Below are 27766 nucleotides of genomic sequence, written 5' to 3'. Positions count from 1 at the left end.
AGGACAATTTCATTTACAAGTCGTGAGCACACACACCACCTCGCTCGCTGTGAACTATCCAGAGATTTTCCTGACGAATTCTAACCTGGGCTCAATCGGACATTTTCCAGAAATTTGACAAGAGGGCTGGCAGTAAAGTTCTGGAAAATGCCCAGAGCACATTTGCGTTCTCACATACAGCCCCTCGGGGAGTAGCTGAACGCAGCTAATGAGTCACTTGCAACCACCCAGACCTATGACGTACGTCTCTTCTGAAACACAAACCACCAAAAAAAATTCTCCTTTTTTAATAATTGCATTTTATTAATTGAAAACAAAAAACAAAAAACAAAACAAAAAAACAAATGCAAATAAAAAAAAAAGAGAGCAAAAAAACCAAAACTGTATCATTAGGTAAGACGAGGCAAGAGACACTTAAATAAGGAGAGTTCCACGTTGGTGAGGACAAAGGTGAAAGCGGGTCGATGTGGGAGGAGGGAAGGGGAAGGGGGGAGGAGGGGTCATTGCTGGATTATGTACACGGTTTCTCACGGCAGGACTGGCAAGCCCCGAGAAAAGGGGAGGGGGCTCAAAGTAGCAGGTCGGAGACACTGAAACACCAGAGAGAAAGGCACTATCCAGAGAGAACAAGAAAACAGAAACCATAACACAAACACACACACACACACACACACACTGGACCAGGAATAAAATGTTTGACCAAAAAAAAAAAAAAAGTGCTTCAACACACGCCATTGGACACAGAAAAAAAAAAATACAAAAGGAAAAGGAAAAAAATAAAAATCTTTTACATCATTTAAGCTGATCTCTCAACTTTGAGCATAAAAGACAATCTCTCAGTTTTCTGGACTGCTGTGCCAGCTGCAGTTCTGCACTGGTGGTTACACGATGTGATTATCCAGAACTCGGCCTCCTGGCGGCGTGCGGGTGCAGCGAGGAGGCGAGCGTCTGCGTATGCATGCATGTAATGAATGTGTTTGGAATATGCATGTTGGCTACCTGTACATATCCTCATACATCACTCTCTCTCTCTCTTTTCTTTTTAAGTGAATATCGACAACATGACCATCTCGGCACGTCTTTTAAAAAAAATTTAAAAAATCCCTTGCGCGGTGGTTGTGTAGTTTCAGTTCTCTGACCCTTTGCTTCCCTCGTGTCAACGTCCGTGGACTCAGTCAGCTACATTCACTGCCCGAGTCAAAATGGCTGCAATAAATACATTGGCTTTTGTAAAAGGTGGCTCACCTTCATACGGGGTTTGTAATACGACAGCTCTTTGCAGCATTCATGGCTCTACTCTGCTCGGTCAACGGTAGCTTCCTGATGGGGATCGGTCTCTTCTCATTAACCTCGACTTTTACTTGCGTTAAAGACGAGAGAAACATTTCCAAATGGAACTCGTGAGCCCTAAATATCATGCTGTGTTATCCGAGAGCCCTCAGATAGATTGAGAAGAAGAAAAAAAAAGAAGAAGAAAAACTTGACTGACAATTCAGCACATTCTAGAGCTACTAGGTCTTATCCAGACTAACAAAAGGATTGAAGATAATTTACATGTGGAAAAAAACAAAAAAACAATTTGATGAGAGGTAAAACAGACAAACATACAAATATATAATATATATTCTTAAAAAATGGATTCTCTCTATAGTTGATTTATTTATACAGCCGACGGCTGATGTACAATGCTCACGTGCCAATGAACTTAAACATGGAAAATGCTGTACTGTAGATGGCATCGTTTCTTTTTTCATCTCTTCTTTTTTTTTGTACATTTTTTAAACCATTTCTTCTTTTTTCATATTTTTTTCATTTATCTTTTTTTTCTTCTTTAAAACAGAGTTAGGATTTATCGGTAGGCATTTCATTTAGGAGATTTAAAAACAACATGCGGCAAAAGAAGAAAAGAAAAAGAAAGGCAGAATGTTAAGAAGTTTAGGAGGAGACAGAAGCAGCCGTGGGAGCGGTAGAATCATTTGGTTATCTTCATGGTCGGTGCACTAACACTTTAGTTGCTCTGCATTTAGATTTCCCTCAAGGACAGTTCAATCCTCACCGAGGCGTTTCACCAGGGCAGTGAACGTTCTCAGCACAAGTTAAAGTTGATTTTTAGCTCAGCTGCCGCCCGGACAGCGACACCTGCAACAGCACTACTCCTGTTTAATCTCTTTTCTCTCTTTCAGTTGTTTGCGTTCTTCCTGTCTGCTCCTGTTATCGTGGAATGGCCAAGAGGGGGTGGAGGGGTGGTGGTGGTGGTTTGGGGGGGGGTTGATGAAGAACGATGATAATAATGATGATGATGGTGGTGGGGATGATGGTTGCCGTGTTGTGGTTGTTGTTGTTCTCGTTTTGACATGGTCTGACTGTTTACATGTTCCGATTGAGAGGCGTGACATAGTTGCGGGGGAACATGCCCGTCTGGCCGTGGCAGCCTCCTTTCCACCAGTTGGGGTCAGAGTTGTCCAGCACCTGGATGAAGTCGCCACGTCGGAAGCCCAACTCTCCTTCCTCCTGCGGGTCGAAGTCGAAGAGCGCCTGCACGTACGTGGGATGCTGGGCCATCTGGAGGAGAGAGGGGATTGTTGCGAGACACATTACTGCTCATAACAGACCGGGACAGAACAAACACGACTCTGAAACAGTCACGGCTGATCTGACCTTGCAAAAGAAACACTAAGTCTGACTTTCATGTCGCCAATTCTCTACTTCAGAGAATCAAGAGATTTGTTCAATATGTGAAGGATGGTATTTTGTGGAGTTGATTAAAGGAATCTCACTGCATCAGGCTCCTGATGATGAATGCAATACATTACACTTATTTTTTCAGCAGCCTTTTCCCATTTAGTTTTTTTTTTCCTAATATAAGAGTTGTCCTGTTGTTAAATTTCGTTTGCAGTTGTCTCTGTTGTTGTGTTATGTCGGCCTTTTGAATAATAATAATAATCTCTCTCAGGGTGTTTTCACATAACACCGAGGCCATTTTGTTTTAACTTTATATCTATTTATAAGATTTTTCATTTCATAACTATTGCACATGTAAATTAGCCATAATGTAAATTAACCATAACCTAACTATAACTTCTGCTAAAACTTCATTGAATTTTATTGTATTATATTTTATTCTATTCCATTGCACTGCACTGCATTTTATATTTTATATTGTATTTTTTGAATTTGAGCACAGAAGTACAGCACGTCACAAAAACATTTCACTGCGCATCCTGTATGAGTACGTGACAAATAAAAACCTTTGAATCTTGAATCTTGAATCTTGAATCTATTTACAGGAATTATAGCTGCACCTTCAAATTATACTTACCTAAGTCGTGATGAACTATAAATGTAAACGTGACCTGAACTAAGGACTGTGTGGAGAGTACAGGGTGTTGGGTTATTCGTAGATTTGTTTCTCAAGAGGATCTGAGGACCTGCTGTTCAAAGCGTATATGTATTTGCTTCACATACAACTTTGAGGTGCGTAATGTCTCTCCAGGGTTTCAACCTGATTAAACATACTTTTTTTTCTTTTTCCACCACCAGAAACCATTGTGAGTAGCTGCACTCAGAGAGAGAGGGAGCATTTCTACATGTGTGGTTAGACACAACCACCACGCACTTTCTGGTTCTCCAGCATAAAGAACTTCACCCACAAGTGATGTAGACTAGAGGGGGTGGGAACATCAGAACAAGCATGTATGGTTCTGCTAAGTTTAAACACCACCTCTACGTAGTTCATATATGTTAACTATTCTGTTCTTAATCTTAGAGAGACTATATTGCAGTTTTTCTGCCACCGGTGACATTAAGTTTTTCGGGAAAAAAATAAAGTCAAACTCCTGGAGTGTGTACAGTGTTGGAGATGTCATTCTTACCTGGGGGACTTGCTCTATGTCTCGCAGAAAGATCTGCTGATTGCGGGAGACCGAGGTGGTGCGGTGGTAGTCCACCAGCTCGTTGAGCGAGTTAAACTTCACCACCCATAGGAAATACTTTCCAGCCCCATCGCGGAGGACCTTGAAGTGTTGGACGTCATTTCCAAACCTGCAGCAGGGCGCAGAGAGGAAAAAGTATGAGGGTGAGCAGAGCGCAGTTCTGCAACTATCAGACATGAACCTCACTTATAAATAGGTGTCTCTGATTAAGTGCTGGTCAAATCAGCCACGGCAGTAACACACGGGACATTCAACACTAGCTGCATAAGTGGAATCAGGACGGTGCAGGTCGGTGATGAAGATCCAACCTCACATGTAACCTGCTGTGAACTGAGCCGTCTTTTGTTGGAGGTCAGGAGACACAAAATAAGAGGAAATGAGCTCAGTACTCATAAATGATCATAACTGGTCACCAGAGGGAAGCACCGAGACTTCACAAGAATAGGGAAGTGGCGGCGCAGATGACTCAGACCCACCAAGTATGGAAACATATATGAACCCTGATCTGTTTCGTGAGGAAACTGTCCTCTGACGTATGGATAATAGCGGTGAATCGCAATCAGAGGAAAAATAGTTGCGTGCGAATCGTGGTGCGATGCGTCGGCGCGCAGCCGCTTACTTCACAGAGAGGGAGAAGTCCCCCGGTGCGCTCTCGCTCTCCCTGATGAGGAAGGCCCCGTCGTGCCTCTGTTTGTTGAGCATCTCCTCTGCTTTGGCCCGGGGAATCTTCCCGAAGAACCACCTGGAGGGGGGAGAACGCAACGGGTTACAGGTGAGAGTTCACATGACGCCATCGGACGGAAGTCTACAGAATCACCAGCGTTATCATGAACAGTTACGTCCGAGGGAATGAATAGGTGAAAAAAACATACGCTGCAGCATTTTGTATGCTACTGAGGACATTGTGAACACGTTTTCTAGGCTGTGCCACGACTATCACTTTCCCTGCATGCTGCTTCTTGTACTCGAGCATTGAGACAGAGGCAGGGTGCACCTTTGACTTTGGTCATGGCTACATTATACACAAAACTAAATGTAACTGAGTATTTACCCCAACTGGCCTTTAGGTAGCACAAAGCCCTTTAAAACCTCCCGTGTGCTCACCAGGAAGTCAGGAAAAAGTTACACAATCCTCTGACGCTGCACTGACGAACAACCAGGAAGAAGATTGCGTCATTGTCCATTAATAATAATAATGATGTCTGAATAAAGTGAAGTAGTACATTAAAAAAACAACATTAAATTTCAACTTTATAATCACCTTTCAAATGGCACACGTGTATTTTTAGTTGCAGGTGGGTAATGCTGCTAATACATGATGGTGAGAAAACGCCCCGACAGCGTGATGAAGACAGAGGAAGAGACAAATGGCAGGCAAAGCCAGTAAAAGCTCTTTAGGCGTGTAAATAATTAAAAAGTACAGTCAGCCAAAAGACGACATCTTGGCTCTTTTAAACGTAGGTGAAAGAAAACGAAATGAAAAAAATCAATAATGAAATGGCCAACTATAATCGTCTTTGTGTCCGTGCCTGGGAGAACAGCGAATCTCTTTCCCCGTTTGATAAGTGACAGCAGAGCAATTAATGGAGCCAAGGAAACGACAGCACTATCACTCCCTATCGCACACACAAGTCCTGTGATGTGGAATGCTTTCATGCCGCTGCACCACTCTTATTCGATTGTCGCACAAACTTTAGCATCTGCCACTGAAGCATAGTTGGCGCTGGGCCCGAGGAGAGGAGAGGAGAGGAGAGGAGAGGAGAGCCGGACTGTGCTGTGCCCTGCGGTGTCTGTGTGTGAGTGTGTCTGCTGGGCAGTGCAGGTGCCTGCGGTTGTCGGGTGGCACCTCATTGTCACCACAGTGGGGGTGAGAGGAAAACTCACGCCACGTCACCGAGGGTTGTCGGAGGCCGACGACACTTTTCCAACCAGCGCGATGAGAACGAGGCCGTTCATTGCTCTTTCGAATGCGCATTATCACGTCTCCTGAGAATCTCCACTTCTCTGGTGAAGGGGGCCTGGCATTTCCCACACATTTTGAGAGCGGTTGACCAATCACACCAGACTGGGGTTTATCGGTAGGGGCGGTAGACAGAGGGTGAAAAGAGGAGCTGCAGGAATGGGCAGTATGAGAACACCGATGCCTTTTCGGAAAATAAGAGCGTGAAAACCTTTTCACAACTTCCACAAATTAAAAGTATGAACCTGAATATGGGCATAACATGTCATCTTTAAAAGAATTGAAATGCTGCGTTTAACTTAAATTGGGTAAGTGTGTATAAGGACAACGGAGGCACCTCTCTTCTTTAGCTCCGCCGCCACACTTTAATATCTGCCACTGTGTGGTCCCCGACAACACGGCTCTGCAACCACGGCTCCCATCAGCAGTGTTTCTAGTCCTTCACTGTACAGCATGGTTTTACTTCAAGTTAGTTCACTTTTACAGCGAACCCACCTTCTTCTCAAGAAAGGATCAAATGAGACACTATTTCAGTCCAGACGAAATCCTACATGCTCTGAATCACTGAGCAGAGCACCAGATGTTTCTACCGCAGCAACACAGGCCGGACAGATCCTACTGAGAGGTGGGCTGGCAAAAGGAGCACTTCTTAAAAACAACAACAACAACCCAAAACTGATCAGTACAGTCAACATTACACATTAGATAACCTCTCACTATCACTTAAGACTGAAATGGATCAGGCCTTAGTGGACAATTAAGCCTGCATGGCATGCAATTGGACAATAAAAGCTTGTACTATGAAAAAGCAGATACTTGACGTTCTGCATCCATGTTAACGTGGACACGTGGAAATATCGTTGTTTTATCATCAGAAGCTGCCTGATTGATAACAAGTATTTCACTGCTGCTCTGTTTGTTCTATATGTTCCAGCTACATTTGAAAAAGCCACTGGCTTTCTGGTGGTTAGAGAGCAAATACATGATGCAGCATTTTTTTCCCTCCCTTTTTTTTTTTACTCATCAACAAGCAAGCACTCATGCCTCGAGTGGAGGGGAGGTGCTGAGCGTTGTCTGCTTGTAGCCTGGACAGATAAGAGCTTATGGGGAACACACACAGTCAATGACCCTATTATGTCCTGGAGGAAAGTTTGCGCAGTCATACTTCACACATCAAAGACATGATGCCTTCGAAATACATAAACTGTTATCCGGCTACGAAGCACAGTGTTTGTAATGACCTACTTCCCTGCCCCTTAAAGGATCTTTTTGTTTTCTTGTGAAGATATTTCATCAGCTAAACGGCACGACCTCTCCTGGCCTCTGTGATGTGGTGGGGATGAGTGGGAGGCAGGGAGGGGGATGAAGCCCATATCCCTGATGAGAGAGTAGTATTAAAGTAATCATCAGGTGGAGAGGTGAAGTTCACAGGCAGCGATAACAAGTCCCTCGTCGAGTTTGATGACAGGTAGCCAAGATGAGTGTGAGCGCTGCTCTTCTGCATGAATTCTGATTCGTCAAAAGCATCGCATTCTGTACGAATGTGATGGGAACTTTGAATAAAAGCCCATGACAACCTACATTGTGATGATTATGGGAGATGAAGCTGAAAATCGATTCCACATAACCACAATAAACACGTGAGCATTATTGCAATACTGGTATGAACGGCAGAAATAAAAAGGTCCTAGTACAATGAACCCCTTGAAACGAAACAACTTCGGATAGCTTCACAACAATGATGCAGTAAGGTCAATACTCAACTAGGAACAAGAGTCCTCGAGCACATTAATAAAGAGAGAGCTAATCTGGCACTGAGCGCAGGTCCAGAGGTAATGTCCTCCAAGGATTTTGCGAGGCGTTGTCTAAAGTGGTTTAACACACAAACGCATACAAACACACACACAGTGCCAAGGCACTGCAAAGTGCATACACTCAAGTCTCGGAAGGGTGAACAGGGCAGGAGGGAGTAGTTTGCCTACTCAACTTGAGAAACTGATGGTTCAGGTGCCCAGTTTTTTTTTTTTTCAATAGAGAATGAGAGAAAAGAGAAAAAAAAAAGAAGAAGCAGAAAGTCATGTATTGTATGACATGTAAAGAGCACACTTCAGGGCTCAACAGTGCGACTCTTTCACTCGCATTAGATGTGTGAGAATTGTAAATGGTCACTGCCCTGAACCTATGTTGTCGGTTGGAGAGAAAAAAGCAAATTCACTTAATTTCACGCAGATCGCTGGCTGAGCCCGACGCGAGCCAGACGACCCGTCTACAAAGCTGCTGGACCGGCGACATCCTGAGTCTAAACGGACTGAGCAGACATTTTGAGTTCACAACTAAGAAGAACTACTTTATCCTAGAGGCTCATACTGTTCATATCGCTTATACTCTATTACAGTACAGCATCCTGCTGCATAAGCCAGTGAAAGCGACATTTTATTTGTCAACATTCAGCTGCAGCTTCTCATTTTTATCAATTTTTTTAAACGTCGCTGTCGTCGGTTACATTAACAAGTGTTGGCGACAGTTCATCGCCTCAGCTGTTGCCCATTAAGCGTGGCTGCTGTCGGTTCAACCGTCTCTGCACGCCGCTGTCAGTCCTGGTCAAGGAGAGGACGCAACGCTCTGTACCACCGCTGTGCAACCAAGAGTGTTTCTTCACCCACGAATCCAACAGAGTGAGGCATCTTCTTTCTCGTGGTTTTGCTCCACAACACCGTCGGGGTGTCAGTAATTTACACAAGCGGACCAAATCATATTTTTGAACCGTGGCCTTCAGTATTTGGAACAAGACGCTCATAAAGATAAAGGTATGAGATTAAGAAGTCCACAGCTGTGATATTCCAATATGTCAGATACACGGGCTGTTTAATCTAAATAACATAAATATAGGGAGTGGAAATCAGTAGATACCCAATATCAACTGACTGATCTGGATCAGGGCCAGAAAACTCTCTCTGAAATATCTCATTTGACCCTTTATTAGGGAAAAAACACATTATGTTAAACCTTTTCTTTAAGTGCTTCATGTGCTCCAAAAATGTCCAAACTAAGAGTAAAAAACAAGGGAAGTGAGAAACCTGTGTGCATAATACTTACGGATGGGCTTTCATCTCGATGTAATTCTTGGGGATGAAGCCGTCTTTTCCACTTAGCTCCGCCTTGTACCAGTTCTGATCACACTCTTCATTTAATACCTGGTGTTGACAGCAAAGAGAGACAAAGATAAGTTGTTCGGGTTAGTGCCACATACAAATGTCAACAGAGGGAAATCATCCACCCTCCTATGTTTAGCTTTACGACAGTTGGTTTAATTTCCTGTGACTCGAGAAGGTGCATGTGCTGCATGTTGGAGAACTGCTGGGCAAATATTAGGCAACTTCAACAACAGTGACAGCAGAGGAGAAAGGGAGGCAAATACAATATAAGAAACACAACCTTTTATCTTCAGAAGATTTTAACAAGTTAGAGAGCAAATAATAACAAGGTTCTGCACCTTTAGCGACCTTTGAGCAACAGGCCTCATGTCTGACACAGTACAGATATGGTGCAGGTGTGTTGGGCAAGTGGTGCATCCATGTGTGTCCAGGTCAATATGAACAGTATATGTGCCACTTTGTCCAAGTGTGAGCCTGCTTATGAAACTGAAGGAAATCAACCTTCACACCACAGCGCCCAATTTACAAGTAAAAATAATGCCCACGAGTGTTGTTCCATTCGAAAAAGAATGTTCCACCCAGTGAATTTCTCTGTATTTGGTTTATTGGAAGTCATCAAAACTCTGTGGAATATAAGATTTCTACCACAAAGCCTTGAAATGAGCTCGTCAGGGTTCTAAAAGCGAAACAACCCTTCCTTACAGTATGTTACGCCTTATTGCACTTCTGTTTTTCAGCAAAAATCTAGTCATAGTCAGAGGCAAATGAAGCACCAGCACTGAGTCACCCAGCCAATTTCAAAGCCTATTTGATAAAATTATCGCCACCACTGATCCGAAATTCATAATTTCCCTCCAGCCCAGCCCTGAGACAGCTGTTCAATTGGCCCCGTGTCTGGAGAAGGCCAGCTGTCCTCGGCCTCCCTCAGCTGCTAACCCTGCACAAGACCCGCCTTACTGGATGAGGGGCCTTGGACCAAAAACGTAACTAGGGGTGGGGGTAGGCATCCCTAAATATGTACAATGTGTGTGTGTGTGTGTGTGTGTGTGTGTGTGTGACACCGAAGACTTGCAGATATGGGGCTAGACTGTGTTACGCAGAGAGATGGAAGAACCAGATAGAGTCAGTGTGTTTATGCAAGTCAATGTGGCGCTGTCTGAGCCAAGATTCAAACAAAAGGGCCTCAGCCTCTGGGCTGCATGCTGACAAACCAAACCGACCTTTAAGAACCAAATGCTCTCAAAGGCAGACTGTTCCATCATTGTGTGGCCTTGTGGCCAGCAGGCTGCCGGCGTGCAGGTCTCCGCTTACATCGCCGGGCTCATGGTCCGCTGATGGCACAAGATGAAAGGTCAGGGGATCAGAAATATCCATGAGACGTATCCGTCTGGGACCACAAATGTCCGGATCAAATTCCATTGCACTACATCCAATACTAAGATATCTCAATAATTTGAAATTCTAAATAAATGTGAAATTCGTAATGGTGCTTGTATAAAGTCTGGGGATCACTTAATCCAGTCTTGGAACCAGTAATGTCTGTTAAAAACTCAGATGCCGTCCATCAGGTAGATTTTGAGATATTTCACTGAAAAACATTTTGAACTAGAGGAAAAGTCAGAGGATAACATTAGCATTTATCCTGTGGGAAACTTTAATGAGGCAAAAAATTCTTGCAACCCAACCACACAGCCGTTGAGACATCTCACTCAAAACCACAATTTTTCAGCTTCATGGTAGAGATGGAGATGTCAGGTGATCGCCAAAATCAGTGGAATATATCTTCTGACCATGAATGTCCTTAAAAGGTTTTCATGGTTATTCCCATCCAACAATAAATCGTGCCACTCAGTAATTTTGCTTTTACCATCTTCATCTTGCTCAATCTGTCCAACTGCCATAGGTAAGAGAAGACACAAAAGAGCCTTGGTATGACTAATACTGTGAACTCCAAATGACTCCCGCCCCCCCTACCCTTTGCCTCCTCCTAACCTTACATGCACACTCTATATATTCTACGTTGGAGACAGATCGAGTGTCTGAATTAAATGTTAGTTGTGCATGTCGCTGTGGGACACTTACTCCTGACTCACAGGGCAGCTAATTTGGAGATGCTAAAACGACGCCCCGGGCTCACAGTCGTGAGCAACATGTGACGGTGCCAGTGACTGATTTGCTCGATCCATGTGTGCTGGAGTCAAACAGATTCAAGGAATCAGGCTCACAAGCACAGCGGGCCAGCCCCCGGGGCTGTTTTCGCAGTGCTGAGTGGAAGGAGAAGGTGCGGTGCAAAGTTAGTCAGTGCTAATGCAGAATCCACATTTCTTCACACGTACGAGGCTATACAACTTCCAACCCCAGCAAAAACAACAAATACTTCAGGAGGACAATATGAGCTCATCTACAGTGTTGTAGGTGGTAGTGTTGCTAAGAAGAAGCCAGAGAGACAACGGTTCAGTTAATAATAGAGCACAGCAGGTGCTGCGTTATTTGAATTGCTAAGATGCTTTAGTGAATTTTTTTCGATGAGATTCGGCCACTGTTTGGATTTTAGGTGTATCCCAGTCTATTTTTTATTTAATTTGTCTGATGCAGATATTAGAAATATGAATATCCAGCATTTTTTGGGGTTCAAGTTTTTGTTTTAGGCTTCATGACAAATATAAAGCTCCCATATTACAGTGCACTGAAAAACTCAGCTGACATTAAATGAGACAAATTGGGGTCACGTCTGTGGTGTTTCCATGCACTGCTGTGTTGTTGTTGTTGTTGTTGTTGTTATGGGATGAGGCTCTTAAGGATCCATTAAAACAAACAAGATGGAATCATGTGGTTCCACATGTCAATTCAAGCTGGACACAGAAAATGTTTCACTGCTGCACAACCAGGCAGCCTATCTCCATATGTTGAGCCCTGTTGAAATGATGAAAATAAATAATATTAATTGTAGTATAATAATCACCGAAACACAACTACCAGAACATAAATCACAGTCTGTACAAAAGATCCTGCTTGAAAATATGTGGAATAATGTTCTTTGTCAGGAAACCAAAAAACAATCTGACATCGTCTGAAGAGGAGACAGTATCTGATGCTAACAGCACTGACGCAGACGTCTGAGTAACTGACTCTTCAGTAATAGTAAGACATTTTGGATATGGACATATTGCCCCTTTCATATAAATAAATTGTCAAAGAGTTTGAAATTGTTGTCATGAAACTCTTATGACTAAGAAATGTAATTGAGGCTTGATATTTTACAGTTTAATCATGGACTTCATCATAAATAACTACAAAAAACAATCAAATAAGACAATTAATATAATTTTGTTTACATAAAATGTAAAAAATAAAAATGCTAATCTTTTCTGCACTGCTTATTCTGTAAGAATGTTTATTACATTATGGTAATAGTCAGAACAAACAAAGCGAAATTAGATCTACTGATCCCACTCTATCATACATTTGATTTAAAAGATTATTATCCATTTGACTGATGTTTCCATTTTACAGTTACAGACCGACATTTTGTGAAATATGCTTATTTGCTTTGTGGTGCAAAGTCAATTGAGAAGCTTAGCACCACTCTCAGCAGCTGGCGGGCCTGGCTCTCTCTGACCATTCAGCACGATACATCTTGTTTGTTTAATCCGCACAAAAACTTGAGCGTAAGAACAACGATTCCTCGCTTTACAGCGGATTATGTGCCAGACTATTTCTGGTATCCGTGTAGTTGCTAGGCAGCCAGCGTCGATTCTTCAAAGTTTCTGTGCCAGGCTACTAGCAGCTTCCCCCTGTTTCTAGTGTCTGAACAAAGCCAAGCTAACCGGCTGTAGCTTTATATTTACCATTCCAAAATGCAACTGCCATCTCACCTTACTCCAATAAATGAGTTAGTGTATTTCCCAAAATGTAAAACATTTGCTTTGAGTCAAGTTCAACATCATCCGCATATATGTCAAACGAGACAGAAACATGCGTCATTATACAACAACCTGGCCGCCGAGTTGATGATTATTATTTGAGTCATCTATTTGCTCAGCCTGTTGAAAAGGGTTACACGCTCAGCCTGGATATTTAAATAGGGACTGCTACAAAGAAAAATACACCAAATAAAGCCAACTGAAAACCGCTGGCTTACACATGTCATCAAAGTGACATTTTAACTCATGCGCGGGGGGAGGTCATCTGATGACACTCACAACTGAAAGAATGACGGCCCATGAGGAAAAGCAGAAATAAAATATTTGCTTGGCTGGCAGTTTTTTGCGAACCATACAGAGAAGAGACAACCACAGCATTGTGTGACCGAGCGCCGTCTCTTTGTTCCAAGCTGAGCCAGCATTGTGCTGTTGCACTTCTGTGGATGACAGACATTCCCTCTCTCTTTCTCTCTCTCATTTTTTTTGTCTTTTTAATCTGATTGAGCCACAATAGTTGTAAGAGTTCGTATTTGAGAGGCTAACGTCCAGGCCAGGGATTATCTCCTGCACAGCTGCCACTGCAGACTGCCTCCTCCCCCTTTCTTTCACTTTCACACAAACACACTAAAATATTAGACATCGCACTTCCACACACACAAAGCCAAGTTTGAAAAGAGACATGTGTGGCTGTCACTGACCCAGGGCCCAGATCCACAATTGTTGATTCAGTGCATCCCTGCAAAACCACAAAATTATACAAGATCGTGTGTTTCCACGTCATTAATAATCTTCCTCAGATATGTGGTCTTTACACGAGATTTATTTGAAAGCAGATGGGAAAGAAACTGATGCAACATAATGGGATTTCTTCTTTTTCGAATGAAAAGTCAATGCAGCAACTCGCATCCTATAATCAGGTTAAAGGATTTTTGTTATTTGGATGTACAGGAATTATGATTGAATGAAGGGCAGCAGTTGCTTTCACCGTCTAGTGACGGGTCCGTACTTGATAAGTAAGGACTTTTTCAGGGTTCATCAAGTAATCCTGAAGTTAGTACTTTAAACCATGTGGACTGTTACCAAAGCAGAGCGAGCAAACAGATTTTTGCTGGGTCTCCGTTTGAATTTGGATGGGGAGTAAGTAAAGAGATTAGATTAAAATCCTTACTTTCCTATTCCTTGTTACCTAAAACTGCATGTCAGGGAAAAATCTTTGGATAACAATACGTTTGTTGAAAGAAATACTCACAAAAAAATCATTACTGCAAAAGGGCTTACACATGTCCGCCCTATGAAAACCAAGGTGGAGGAACAAAGTGAGGTGAACTGAGACAGACAGAAGGGGCAGAAAAAACAAGATGCAAAATAAACCACATGTCCACACGGGATTGCAATAAATCAGGAGCAGGGATTATGGAGTGTGAGTTAATCTCAGCATGCGGCAGGTCAGCCAGATATAAAGATAGAGGGGCTAAAGCTTCATCAGAACCTCGGATGCAAAAGCTTGTTGGCTCGGCCAATCTTAACGAGCCATTTCTGCTTATTTGCTCACCAGGTGGCAACCGTGACAACACCAACACTGCCCGGTTATCTAATCGGATCACAGCTCATTATCAATTGCAAGAGTGAATGTGAAAAAATATATATCGAAGTCACCAACTGATAAGAGGAGCCAGTGTCCAAAATGAAGAGGAAATAAACATTTGAAGATGCTCACAGAAGGACGACACAGAATTGATGTGTAAGACCTTTTTTATTTTTGCCTGCACCGAAAGAACACTTTTTTGGTATGTGTTACAAAATACTAACCATTCCACGGAATCAGAAAGATCGCATGAGGAAGTGGTTCTTCATATTTACAGGGCAACATAAAATGTGTCCTCAGTTCATGTGAGGACATAGACTTTAAAAAATAGTCAGCTCAAAAATGGAACAACTACAGCGATATGATGATCACACTACTCCTATCTCTGGCCGAGTTAAGGTTTTCTTAAGTTCTCAGAATTTGAAGATGGTGCAGCGTCTGGACAGACTGCCACAGGGCCTGCAGAGACTTTAGCGGACAATATAGCAGGTATCAGGTGGGATTGCACCAGCACATGCCTCACCACAGATGTGTGTGTGTGTGTGTGTGTGTGTGTGTGTGTGTGTGTGTGTGTGTGTGTGTGTGTGTGTGTGTGTGTGTGTGTGTGTGTGTGTCTCAGTACCAACTGTGTGGCTTCCCTGCAGGAATGGAATTTGAGGCCTGGTATTTTGACTTACTGGCAGCAGGGGTGACAAAAGCGATTCACCCCCTGTACAGTACAGTTTATAGGACAGATTGTGGGATCATGTTTTTAGAATAGGTGGGTTATGTCGGTGCAAACAAATTCTGAAAAATAAATAAATATAAATATAAATATATATATATATATATATATATAACTGCGTTGCTCTATGTTGAACCTCCAGCCTCCGGGCCACACTCATAAGCAATAACGTCAAGCAACTCATTTTTTTTGTTGGATTGCTGGCGAGTTTGATTCCAGGGAGGAAAAACCGTCTTTACAAGCCACGCGTGGCTTTAACCAAAGGTGGGGATTCGTTTGAGCAAGCATCTGCGAGAACCATCACCAGCGTCACCGACCATCAGTCTGGCCGAAGAGAAATTTGCTATTGCATGAGAGAGGGGTAGTGTGATGTGTTCAATAATTTAGTATTGCCCCTGAAGGATGCTATTAAAAATGGAAATAGCCCTTTATGGAGAAAAAGGTTCCCCACCCCTGCACAAGACTGATGATATGGAGAGACGGATTTAAACATCACAGCAGATTTGGGGGTGTGATGTGATGGGGTGCATGGTGTAAAGACCCAGACAAGGCTGCTTTTAGTTTTTGCTTTGTTTAGAATCGCGGTGTTAGAAAAACCATAAAAGCCGTTAAAATGAGTTTGACCTCCTTTGCTCCCAGCGGGGAGGCTGCAGACGTAGATCAGGACAGGCCAGAGCCAGGGAGGCGACGAGTGCCACCAACGACGCAGACGAACAGAGGAGATTACACTGGATTCTAGCAAATTAAAGCTTGTAACACTCTTGTAATTAAAATAACGCTCACGGCCACGACCACACTGGGAGCCTCTCTTCTATGGTACGTAAAGCTGTAATGGCATAACACTTCCGATCCAGGGACGGTGTCGGACACCCAGCAGAGGATGACCAAGTGGTTTAAAAAGCTGCGATTATACAGAAACAACAACAACCCCATTGTCGGAGGTGTAAACGCAACCGAATGGTGAACTTTGTATTTTCTGTACAAAAATTTTAAAACACTTGAACCGTTCTATACTATTGGATGTATTTGAGACTCGCCTGTGTTTCAAACTTGTAAGGGAATCACTGTTACATACTTACAGCTGTAAAAAGTCGAGTTACACATTTCAATGGACTGACTTTTTAGCAAGTGGTACCGAAGATCAATCAAGAAATGCAAATAGAGTGAGGATTGTATGAAGTCTCCAACAAGCCTTTGGACTGATGTATCGAGATGATAAGGCCAAGAGGCGATCTGAAAGGTACCCTGTAGTTGGCGAAAACAGAGACCTGAACACTAAATCAAAATGCCAGAGAAGATGAAAAACCCAGCAGCCAAACCAGCCAAGTGGACAACTCCCAACAGTAGAAGGTATGGTGACTGCGTGGGCCAAAAGTGGAGGCTCAATCATGTCATGCAATATAGACCATTAGGGCTTTATCAACCATGTATTCATAATGTATTACTCATTAGCCAAATCAGGCAACCTTTGGACTATCTTCGCCTCATATGCTGTGCTGAGTGGGATCTGAAGCAGAGAAGAGAGGAAAAGTAAAGCCACAAGAGAGGGAATGATAACTTTTGGTTTAAATACAGCCGTCAGTGTCTTCATGGCACATCAGCAGGGAGAGATGGGGAGGATGAGAAGGAGTGAGGCCTAATTACAGCTGTCTGACTCAACACTCTTACTCTACAGAGAGTCAGAGCAGTGAGAGAAGAAGCAGATGGAGCATGGGAATAGGTGAAAAAAAGCAAAAAAACAAGACAAACAGTGACATATGACAAATCAAGAGGCTAATAGCAAAAGCGAGAGAAAGTGACAGAAGCTGTGAAAGAATGAAGGAGGGAGAGAGCAAAAGGAGAGAAGACAGAGAGCCACTGAAGAATCACACTCCTTGTGATCGGCTTAGGAAAACTCCTGAGGGGCAAATAACATAAAATGAGGGCATCTCTTTTTCAGAGCAGCCACAGTAGCTATGTTTTATTCTGCACTGAGTGCACCGTCCTCCATCTCCACGGTAGCTGGCTCGATAAATGCCTTTTTGTGATGCGCCATCAATCCACTGAAAGGGAAAGCAGTCTTTTCATTCCCACGGTACACAGCTTTTTTTTTGTTCTGGTTAGATGTACCTGCCACTAAAAAAATATTCTTTCTTTGAACAAGAATTATGAAAGATTTCCTCTTTGTCCAGATGCTGTTTTTTTTTTGACTGGGAAAGACACATGGACATGACATGGGAGTATGTCTGCGTGACATCAATGGGGACGTTTATGTCCGGGGGGGGGGGGTGATCAAAGACAACCGAGCTGTCCTAACTCCCTGCAGTAAATTCCAGAATTAGTGTGCGTCTGTGGTGCCTCCATCCTTAGGGATATGTATAAATATATGGTCTTGTGTTTGAATGACGACAAAAGACTTGTGAGCACCATCGACACTGCTCTCACCGTTGTAATCTGTATCTAGGGCAGCAGTTTGAAAACTGCCAGACTGGAAATGTGTGCATCAGGTGGTCGACAGAAAAACCACGTCTTCCAACAAGGTTATCAAAAGCTAAAACGTTTACGTAAAGCTATAAAGCCATGGCGTTCTTTGAGATCATTATTCATATAAAACATTTTAAAGAAATAACATTGCTTTACCAGAGTGATGATTAAAAAAAAAGGCAACGTCTACAATCACTCCTCATTTACCATACAGTACATTATATTTACAATCTGTCAACCTGTTTGGAAACCCTTGCTAAAATGGGCAGTGTGAGAAATATATGCAACATACAGTGTAGTGCCCTCAAAACTTTCCAACACTAGAACTAATAATGTAGTGCGCGCACTAACTCATACTGACAATACTTCAATGCAAAGTGCCTAATTTTACAGATTTGAAAATCACAAGCAGTAAACGTGTCAGTTGTGACACAAAACTATGATGGTATGATAAATTTGGTGATCACAACAGATCACACTATTTATTGTTTATTATATACCGTGGGGCGTTATGATTGAGTGAACCAGTGTGCTTTCAGACACGGCTTCCTGTCGACTACATGATCCCGTGAAGTGCCTTAGTACCACCTGTACTAAGGCCCGAGTACAGACACTCTCTGAGTGTATCAATTCAAGAGAAAGGGCTTCGACTACAGCCTCAGCCCAGGCGTGAGTGCTGACATGTTAAACCTCGCCCAGCTGGCCAGCTATTAGGACAGAGTGTGTAGTTCCTGGGACAACTCCGTGTCAGCCAGCGAGTCCTGCTGCCATATGTTGACTTGGAACGGTTTCTTCAAATTCATAGACACAAAATAAGCCAGTTCCGAAAGGGGGGAGAGAGGGGAGAAATGGTTATTGCAAACACACTTCGCTCCATTACTAAGCTGAGGCAATATTTGCAGTTCCATCTTCCATTGGCTCTTGCAAACAACAGGTAGTGATGTCACGAGCAGAAAAATGGTGACCGCCTGCTATTCTGAAGACCACTCTTTACCCTCATCTTTTTTGGCTACTGCTGTTTTACTAATAAATATCAAGTACAGGTTATGTAAAAATGAACAATTGGTTTTGCTTGAGGGTTTATGGGCTACAATATTTTGTGGCAAAGTTGATAAAGTCTCATTAGCAACGTGCTAGCGGTTTTGAAAGATCTTAAATGTTACACTTCTGGTGAATCTAATACATTTGCGGTATATAAAGTAATAATTAACCACTGCATTTCCAAGCAAATAGAGTATTGTGGATCATATGTCCAATAGCTACATTTCATAGTGAACCTCCAGAAAAAAGGTTTTCTTAAATTAACAAGGTCACACAGTTTTAATTACACGAGTAACACTTTACTTATATGTGCTTCCTCTCCAGAGATTCAACACTTAATTACAAAATAGTCTGCTCCTATGCAAATGTGAAGTGAACACACGCAGTCTCTTGGACTCCAGTGAGCTCCAACGAGGCCTTTGGCAGCATAAGTAGGTTGAGTCTCAACTTTATCCCCCCCCCCAAAAAAGCACGATGAGCAACCAAGCAGCGATTTATTGACTCCTCAGTTTCTTCACAGAATCGGCCAAGAAATCCACGGAAAACCACTGCTGACTTAAACTTCCAGTGTTTGGAAAGGAAAGGAAATGAATCATAAAGCTGGATTTGGAGCTCGGACTCTAATGACGCCTTATGAGTTTGTTGAGATTTAAGACGTTCAAGCATCAGAAGGAAGCGCTGATACAACTCTTCCTCTCGTCAATGGTCAAGTGGATGGGTAAGGGAAATCAATACCCCAGGCACTTATAGGCGATGAGGGAGCCATTAATCAGGGGAGGGGTGGTGGGCCTTCGGAGAAAGTGTCATAGTAACGGGCTAAAAGCTTTGTCCTCCTCTATAACACTAGAGACAAGACGTCTGTCACCATTAAAATTTTTTTCGTTCTTGGTGAAGAGAATTTCTAAACGTCTGTGTGAGGAAGGGCCGTGCTCGTGCTCGACTGTGTACGATCAGTGCTGTAGTGCGGTAGACGCATGACTCTGTGCTGCTGGAGTTTGCTGTGGAGAGACACAGGAAGTTGCCGGGGGTTGGAAGACACGTCAAACAGGATGTGAAAACGCGTTAATGTAAGCACACATACACAGACACACTAATGCTGGTTCAGAACAGACAACTTTACCGCAGATGCTCAGGCCAGAGTTGACTCTGGCCTCCATGAGGTTTGGAGGCCGCAGGAATGGGTGATTTCTACAATCCTGTCTTTCTCAAAGACTTGTGAACTTTTTCCACATTCAGTCGAAAAACTGTCAGTGTTAAATGCTGTAACGTGAGCATCCAGAAAAGGTGGAAAAATCATAGCTGAACAAGTAAATTTCATTTGGAAAAATACCTTTATCTAGTTAACTCAAACTGGCCCCAATTAGCCAAGAATGTCAAAAATTTGTTTAGTCTGCTAAAATACCCGTCAACCACTCTGCAGCATTCAATTTCTAATATTTCCCAGGATATGACAGTGTTTTCACCATGTTTTAATTTTCCACTCGTTACCTCAAACCACTGGCCCAGCTTGCTCAAATTTACCGTACAAGGTGAATCGTAGATCTTTTTAGAATCTTTCAAATGTGACTTCATTCTTTGTTTTGTCTCAGAGATATATATTTCTTTTTAATTTCTCAGTGTAATAAAAGCTTACATCTCCCCCTTTGCAACCCATAATGACCACAGGGTGGCTTAATGTTCCCCACAAAGGCCTTGCTCTATCGCTGATCTATTGTTACGCTCTCATTCATGTCCTAGGGGTGACTTAAATCTCACATTTATGAAAGTAGGCTTACTATTTCATTAATGGCTGCTGTTTAATATTGACATGGCGAACACTTGAGCAGAGTTTAAATGGCGAATGCCTTGAATCTGCAGACAACAGTTAGCAAAAGTGGCGAGGTGGAGAGGCGGACCTTACATGAAGCTACATGGTCAGAGTTCAAAGATCTGCTGATGGGAGCTAATTCTGTCGGCTAGCAGGGCTGTTAATCTTTATTTATTGAAGGAGGAAATGAGAACAAGTGCACAGTGCTCAGGGCAATGACCCCCCTCGACTGTGGCCTCTACATGCCTGCTGCTTCACCTCTGGATGTGCTCTCAGACACAGAAGAGGAGCTAAATAAGTCTGGGCTAATCCACTGTGGCATACACTGGGCTGGTCATCAGTCACGTGGATGGACAGAAACTGCAGAAAGAGGAAAATATAGAAATAGCTTTGAAAACAGACTATTTTAATATAACGCTACTCTCGGCAACGATGAGGTCTGTAATAAGACCACTTAGATATACAGTAAATGGACTATATCTATATACCATCAGTTGCACCTTCTCCTTTTTTGCCCATGTATGATGGGAAATCACATAGTGAAACAAAACTGGCCTGCGCCATGCAAATTTGTCACGGTCCCACGCACCTATACTGAAAGTTCTACACTTCAATAGCGTCAAACGTTCTCACCAGCCGACTTAAAATTTTAAGACTCAAAAAAAACACAAATCTTTGTGAAGTCGAAGCAGTTAAACAGCTTGGAACCAGTTGTAAAGATAAAACAGGAAGCTGGGTTGCAGCTCCGTGTGCCACCAACAGATAAGAAGTAGGAGCAATGTGTATAAAAAAAGGTACTCACCCGATTATAACAGAACATACATTGCGTGAAACTTAAGTGGCTCTGACATTATCGGCATCTGTCATGTGAAGGAAGACTTGAGGCGGGACCGGAGTCTCTGCGATGAATGTGACCGTGTGCTGCACTAACCGTGAACTGGCAAAACGAGAGCACTAAATGTTGGCGCATGACTCAGGGCTGCAAATTAGAGGGGACGCTTGTCTGGTCAACGAGCTGCGTGAGTCACAGGGACGTCTGACAGGTGTGGAACCTGATTACCAAAAGTCTCGGGGACATCTGACCAGAAGTAAAGCAGAATTAGCACAAGCTAAAAAATGGGCACAAGTTTCGAAAAAAACAATCAAAGACTTAGCATCAATACAGTGAACTCATTTATTGGAGTTCTGGTTCTCATGTGACACACACACATATACATCTATGTAATATATGACAACAGGATTTCATGGCCTTTTCATTCCCTTACTGGCAGACCACTAGATAAATGATTGTATAAAAAAAGGCCCCTTCTGAAAAGCAGTAGCTGTGTGGCTTTAAGCCAGAACTGGCGGTGCAGAATATTTGGCCTTGAACACAGCCAGTTCTACTGAGTCACTCAAACTCTATAACTGTACTGCATCATAATTCCCACATAGTCTGACAACAGTGTTCAGCGCCAGGCCACACTGGTTTTCCTTTTCATCTGCATTTACCCAATGGATTATTATTCCCGTATTGTAGGCATTCGTGAGTGCGATGGCGACAATGTGAATGAAACCACACAGATTGCCCTGTATGTCAGCGACACAGCGGCCATCTCCTAGTGACACTGGAAATAGTGAGAAGTTAAGGATGCTACATACAAGCAAAGACTTAACACGGGCCTGCCCTCTCATGAGAGGGACCCTTTGTCCTAAGAGCAGAGCTGTTTAGTATTAGTATCAGCAGACAGATAACACTGGTGATGGAGGCAAAGGAGCTGCAAGGAACACGCTCAACCTCAGAAAAGGTCTCTTTCAGATGTACGACTCCAAAAGCTTGTGTATCGCATGTTGTTCAGCATTTGGTAAAAAAAACCTTGATCACTCCATCCCTCCATCATTTATAAAAGTATATCGTTTTTAAGGGTTAAGGGAAACATGTACATCACCAATAAACTGAAACGGTGCCTGTTAGTTCTTTTTTCATGGATAATGTTGTCCAACAGAAAGAGAATTTAGTTTTGTTATGTAATAAATATGTATCCAACTGATCTAAAAAAAAAGAAGCAGAACAGCAAGAGAAAACAAATTGATGAGGTTTTTTTTTTTTGCACTTACGTGTACTAAACAAGACAGGAAACAAGCTGAAAAATATTTTTAGCAGCCACAAAGGTAGTGCAGTCAAAACGCCAGGCGAACGTTTATGCTGAAATTGCATTACCTGATTTTCAGTTCTTTGGAAACCAGGACATTTTAAACTTAACACTAAAATTACACAAAAATTGTTTTTTTTTTGTTAAGTTGCTGCAAATTTACCATTTTCTTCTGGTCCCGGTGATACATGAAAGCAACCGTTACCAACCAAAGAAAAATGACTTCCAACTGCAACCTTAAAGTGCCACTTAAAATAACATTTAATTTGCTTCCACCGGTGTAGCTGTACGTTTCAGTGAATGTCAGGAGCTTGTTCCATCCTGTTTCTCAGAAAAATTACCTGGGGGGGGATTCAGACTCGAGACTAATGAACGACTCCTGCGAAGAGGGATAAAAGAGGAAAACAAGATAAAGAAGATGAAAGAAATGGAGAGGGGGATGGTCTCTGACAAACATCATGCTACTTCAGTCTAAAATAAGTGAACTAGTCCTATGGGCAAAGCAGCCAACAAATGATTCAGATGAAATGTGGACGGTGCTTGAGGCAACACTGATGCAGGCTTTCCTTCCCCGTCTCAGATTCATTCTCTGGGCAGAAATAACCTGGAGAGCATTTTGTAGCTTTTAAGATTGTTCACCAACACTATTCAACCCTCTGGCTTGGTCCAATATGTTGGGCGTAGATAAATGAGTATCTTCATTTAAATTTAAAGCCACTTTGTGTAGCAATGGTGGCCACCAAAGTCAGACATGTTTTTATAGAGTGGCGTTAACTGTGTCTGTTAACATGGTATTCCGGCTCAAGTTGGCACTTTCTGATAGGCCCTAGTATTAACATCAGTTTCTGGAGATCCAATCTCAAGTGGACAGCTCGAAGTAAAGGTCTGATCACATCCGGAGACGGTCAGACTGGCTGAAACGATCTCCGTCTGCGTCCACACATGCTTTTTGGCACTGTGTCAGTGTTAATCCCCATCTGTACCAACACATCTGAAATGCATTCGTGTGCACTGAGCATGCGCGTGCCGGTTTAAAAAGGAAGCAGATTGTCTACTCTGCAGTTGGTAACTTAGTTAAAGAAAATACTACGAATGAGAAACACCAATGGCGAAAGGTTAGAGCACGAATTTCTTCTCTTGGACCAAGGACGAGGTGCAACTAGTACTTTAAGTAAGTATTTACAACGTTTTGCCTTCAGCGCTGGTAGTTGGGTGATGAATGATAGGAACCAATCAGGAAGTGAATGCGGGTGACTGTGTCATCATTTCCAAACGTCTCAGTTTTTGCCCTTCCAGACTACAACACAACCCTGGAGTTTTCAAACTAAAAATGGGCGAGCAGCGTGTCCAAACTTATAAATCCAAATATTTTAATATCACAACATGCAATTCATTATATTGCATTGATTAGTGAAGCTTAGATTGAACCTCAGGCATGGTGTCAAAGTAGCTCTTCACACATGACTGAATCTGAAGAATGAAGAAGAGTTGTTTCACTTCACACCTTCCTTTTTGTTTTCTATGCAGCCAGACACGCAGTGGGCCTGAGGAACTGAGCTCTGTGCTAAAAGCATTTTGCGAGGAAGGAAACAAATCAAAAAATGAGAGCAACAACATGCTGAACATACGAGGAACTAAAAAATATGATTTAGGCTTTTAACACATGGCAAAGATAATATTCAATTAAGTCTAAATTACACAGGCACTAAAAGGCACATCTCTTCTCTAATGATGTCAATTAGGGAAGAAGAAAAAAGAATCTGTGGTATTTCCCATTAGTATCCAGGCCTGGAACTCTGCCATCTGGTAAGGAGCTTGAGATTTTTTCCATCAAGGGAGCTGGCCACCGAAATCAGGGGGAAAGTACAGTACTTTCTTTTTTCATATGCAAATTTAATAAAACTCATATTTAGCTCAGTGTTTCCTGAGCCTACTTTCTCTTGCTCCCTCTGGGCCCCCCCCCCCCCCCTGAGATAAGAAGTCTTTTCAAAACTCCCTTCTGAAATCTCTTATTGGGGGGGCAGCACTCATCCCCTGACAGAACCGCCCGCCCGCCCGCCCGCCCACCCACCCCCACACACACACACACACACACACACACACACACAACTATATTTATTTATGCAAACATCCACACTACTCCATTATGAGAAGCAACAGTTGTGCTATTATGCTAACACTCTCTTGTTCCATTCAACACTATAGCTATACAGTCATGGTCATAATAAATAGTTCAAAGTTGTGCATTAGCAAAAGGATGTTTTAATCCAAGTAGTGTCATTTTCCTCAAAAACACGCTCGCCTTTACACCCAGCCCTTCACGAGCATAATTCAAAACAAGGGGGATTATGATGATTGCATTTACATCCAGAGAGTATCATTGTGCAGAGAAAAATCGCAGTACTATGTACTTTCTAACTTCTTAGCTTCCTCTCCGGGGTCAGAGAATGACAGAAACGCTTTCCGTGCGACAGGAAAGTGAGGCTTTGAATAAGCTTCTCATGCCTGAGTATATTGACGAGTCTGGGACTGTTCATAATGGAGCCAAATCCAAACAACAACCTGGCAGTTTGTGCCCCTTTTTTTTTTAAAATTTGAGTGTGCCTTCTGCAGCGTGGCACTAGGTTTGCTCCTGTAGAACAAATTGCAATCTTACGATGGGTCACGGCATCCAGGCCTTAAATGAAGTTGTTCCAATTCCACAATTAATTTCCATCTTAACATTATGCGGCAGTGTGTTTCGAATTTTAAGGTATAGTCCAAGTTGACTGGTCTACCATTTTTAATGTGAGTTGAATGTTAAGAAGTACATCAGGCCAGTTTATGACGTTGTTAAAACAACTGAAAAATAAAATTCTGATCTCAGTGTCAGATATAGACTTACTGCTGTTGCTTTATTTTGGTGTAGATACTATAGATAATATTTTAATAAACATAACATAACTGGTTAAAGCTGCAACTGTTGTTGATGACACTTTCTTTTCACACAGGAAATTGACCAACAGCAAGAAAATATTTCCAGGTGTTTCATAATTATGAGTAAGGCAGACAAGCCCCGACACCGAACGACCGGGCAGATGTCACTTACTTTTAGGACTTCTCCACGCTTGAAACTAAGCTCGTCGTCGGCGGTTGCTTTGAAATCGTACTTGGCGATGGCCTCCATGGTCCTCTGTCGCTCGCTGTGAGAAACTGCCGGTTGTAGTGGCTGGTTGCGGGGGGTGGGGGGGGGCCCGAATAAAAAATAAAAACACGTATCCAGGCTTCTGTGGCCAGACGCTTTTGCTCCCGAGTCTCTCCTCCCGTCTATGACCCGTTCCTTTAGGGCTTCGACCTCACATACAGGTCACAGTGTGGCACCTGCGAACGAGACACAGCGAGATGACAAATCACGAAAAAATTCTTTCCCCTTGAGGTGTGAAGATAATTTTTCAAAACCAGAGAAGGACCCAACATCCAAAATAGAACACAAGGGTGCTCGTGGTGATCTCCAATGGCTAATGTGTGTGGACAGGGGGATTGTGGTCTGCAGGGGCTGGGGGGCAACATTCATCACAGGCCCTCGAAGAAGAAAGTCCACTGCGATCATCCACAGTTGCTAGGGACTCCCTTGACAACCGAGCACCGACCACCTGGTCCGAGCGGAGGTAGGCTGCATAAGCCCGCGGGCTGCTTAGGCAGAAGCTGACAGCGATACAGTGGCTCAACCTGCAGTTGCCGAAGTTAAACGGCTAAAGCCACGTTATCCCATTAAGTTGTTTGCTAACATGCAACCGCGCAGCTCTGATGGGTTCACACTAAGTCCCAGTCGGCGACCACTAAGGCCAATTCAATCTGACAGCCGCCCAGGTGACAGCAAACTCCGATCGCCTCGTAGCAACGACGATCGATTCATGACAGTCGAAGCACGTCGACCGCAGTTGACACGATCGACCCCCGAACCCCCCGTGGTCGCCCGCGCTGCCGCGAGCGAGCAGACAACAGCGAACGAGCGCAGCGGTGACAGCAGAAGTAACGACGGCGCAATTGAAAGGGGAAGCTGAGGTCCGACGGGGGGGACGGGGGCAGAGCAACAACTCCACTTTGTTCACCAGCATCCCATGACTCGGAATATAACGTCGTGATCTCAACGCGTCGCTTGTGCGTCGCGCTCCATTTCGCCGATTTCACGCGAGCTCGAGAGGGAGACGATCGATCCCGTTCCAGCCAGCGGACTGCGCCCAGTGTTCCGCGGGGGGCGCAGGGAGCTAGCACGCCGGGCTAGCGAGTCCGCGGACACTCGCCGCGGCGCACGAGCGAACGGTATCAAACTCGAGCCAACGATCTGGAGCCGCGGCGGGCGGGCGGACGGCGACACTCACCCCGGAGAGCGAGCGGCCAGCCTCGGACGAGCGCCAGATGTGTGCGGGACGCGCGCGGCCTGCTAGCTGGCTTCACGTTGGCAAATGTGAAAAGGGAAGAAAACACCACCACCACCTCCTCCTCCTCCTCCACCTCCTCTTCTTCTTCTCTTTTTTTCCACAGCGCGAGCTGTTGGTGCTAGCTCGGCGGCGCAGCTAGCACCAAGCTAACGCTGCTGAACTTGACTAGCCTGCGTCGCGGAAAGGGAAGCGGCGCTCAACTTTTGTGCAGAGGGAGAGAAAGGCGTCGGGGGGGGGGGGGGGGGGGGGGGGTGGAGGAAAAGAACTCACCGCTCGAAGGTACTCCGTTCCGATGCTGCCACCGTGACAAACGAAAACACCTCTCGTGTGACTATCCACTCCGTGTTTCCTCTGGAGAGGCGACGAAGCCGTGCGCTTGTGCGGTGGTGGTGTCGCTTACACCCCGTCCTGCGAGCCGAAAAATCTAGCTACTAGCATAAAGGGTCCGCGACGTTCATTTCCGCTTCCTTCCACGGCGCTGGGCGGGTCCTGCTCCGCCCGCTGTTGTGACTGGAGCTCCTCCCTGTCAGTCTGCTGCGCTCGTCTGTCAAACCCTCCGCACGGCTGCTACTGTCCCCTGCAGCCATCTGTCTGTCTGTCTGTCTGTCCCTCCCTCCATCTAT

The 27766-nt window shown here is 43.8% G+C and overlaps 1 protein-coding gene across 4 annotated transcripts; it reads right to left on the bottom strand.

The window, feature by feature from the left end:
- Positions 1-279: 279 nt before the first annotated feature.
- Positions 280-27627, bottom strand: grb2b (growth factor receptor-bound protein 2b). 4 transcript variants are annotated; one of them, XM_035614832.2, is made up of 6 exons: positions 27414-27627; positions 25811-26082; positions 8989-9086; positions 4552-4674; positions 3873-4041; positions 280-2562 (listed from the first exon to the last, which is right to left on the bottom strand). In XM_035614832.2, the coding sequence occupies exons 2-6, from the start codon at positions 25886-25888 to the stop codon at positions 2368-2370; spliced, it is 663 nt and encodes a 220-aa protein (XP_035470725.1). In that variant the 5' UTR covers positions 25889-26082; positions 27414-27627; the 3' UTR covers positions 280-2367. The 4 variants fall into 4 exon arrangements, with proteins under 4 accessions (XP_035470725.1, XP_035470727.1, XP_035470726.1 ...); XM_035614834.2 differs by having other exon boundaries at positions 280-2559; positions 27414-27623; XM_035614833.2 differs by lacking the exon at positions 27414-27627 and adding an exon at positions 27084-27236.
- Between the last annotated feature and the right edge of the window lie 139 nt (positions 27628-27766).

Source organism: Scophthalmus maximus, chromosome 17 (assembly GCF_022379125.1).
Source record: "Scophthalmus maximus strain ysfricsl-2021 chromosome 17, ASM2237912v1, whole genome shotgun sequence".
Classification (NCBI taxonomy): domain Eukaryota; kingdom Metazoa; phylum Chordata; class Actinopteri; order Pleuronectiformes; family Scophthalmidae; genus Scophthalmus; species Scophthalmus maximus.
The sequence above is the reverse complement of the archived record's forward strand: the minus strand, read 5'-3'. Positions and strand labels throughout refer to the sequence as shown.

What these genes read in the sequence shown, in the direction of transcription:
- grb2b (XM_035614832.2), bottom strand. Translation starts at nt 25,888, where the DNA reads ATGGAGGCCATCGCCAAGTACGATTTCAAAGCAACCGCCGACGACGAG. An exon ending in ATCGAGATGAAAGCCCATCC is followed by an intron (nt 4,675 to 8,988) that starts GTAAGTATTATG and finishes TCCCCCCTCCAG; the next exon opens with GTGGTTCTTCGGGAAGATTC. An exon ending in ACATAGAGCAAGTCCCCCAG is followed by an intron (nt 2,563 to 3,872) that starts GTAAGAATGACA and finishes TCTCTCCTCCAG; the next exon opens with ATGGCCCAGCATCCCACGTA.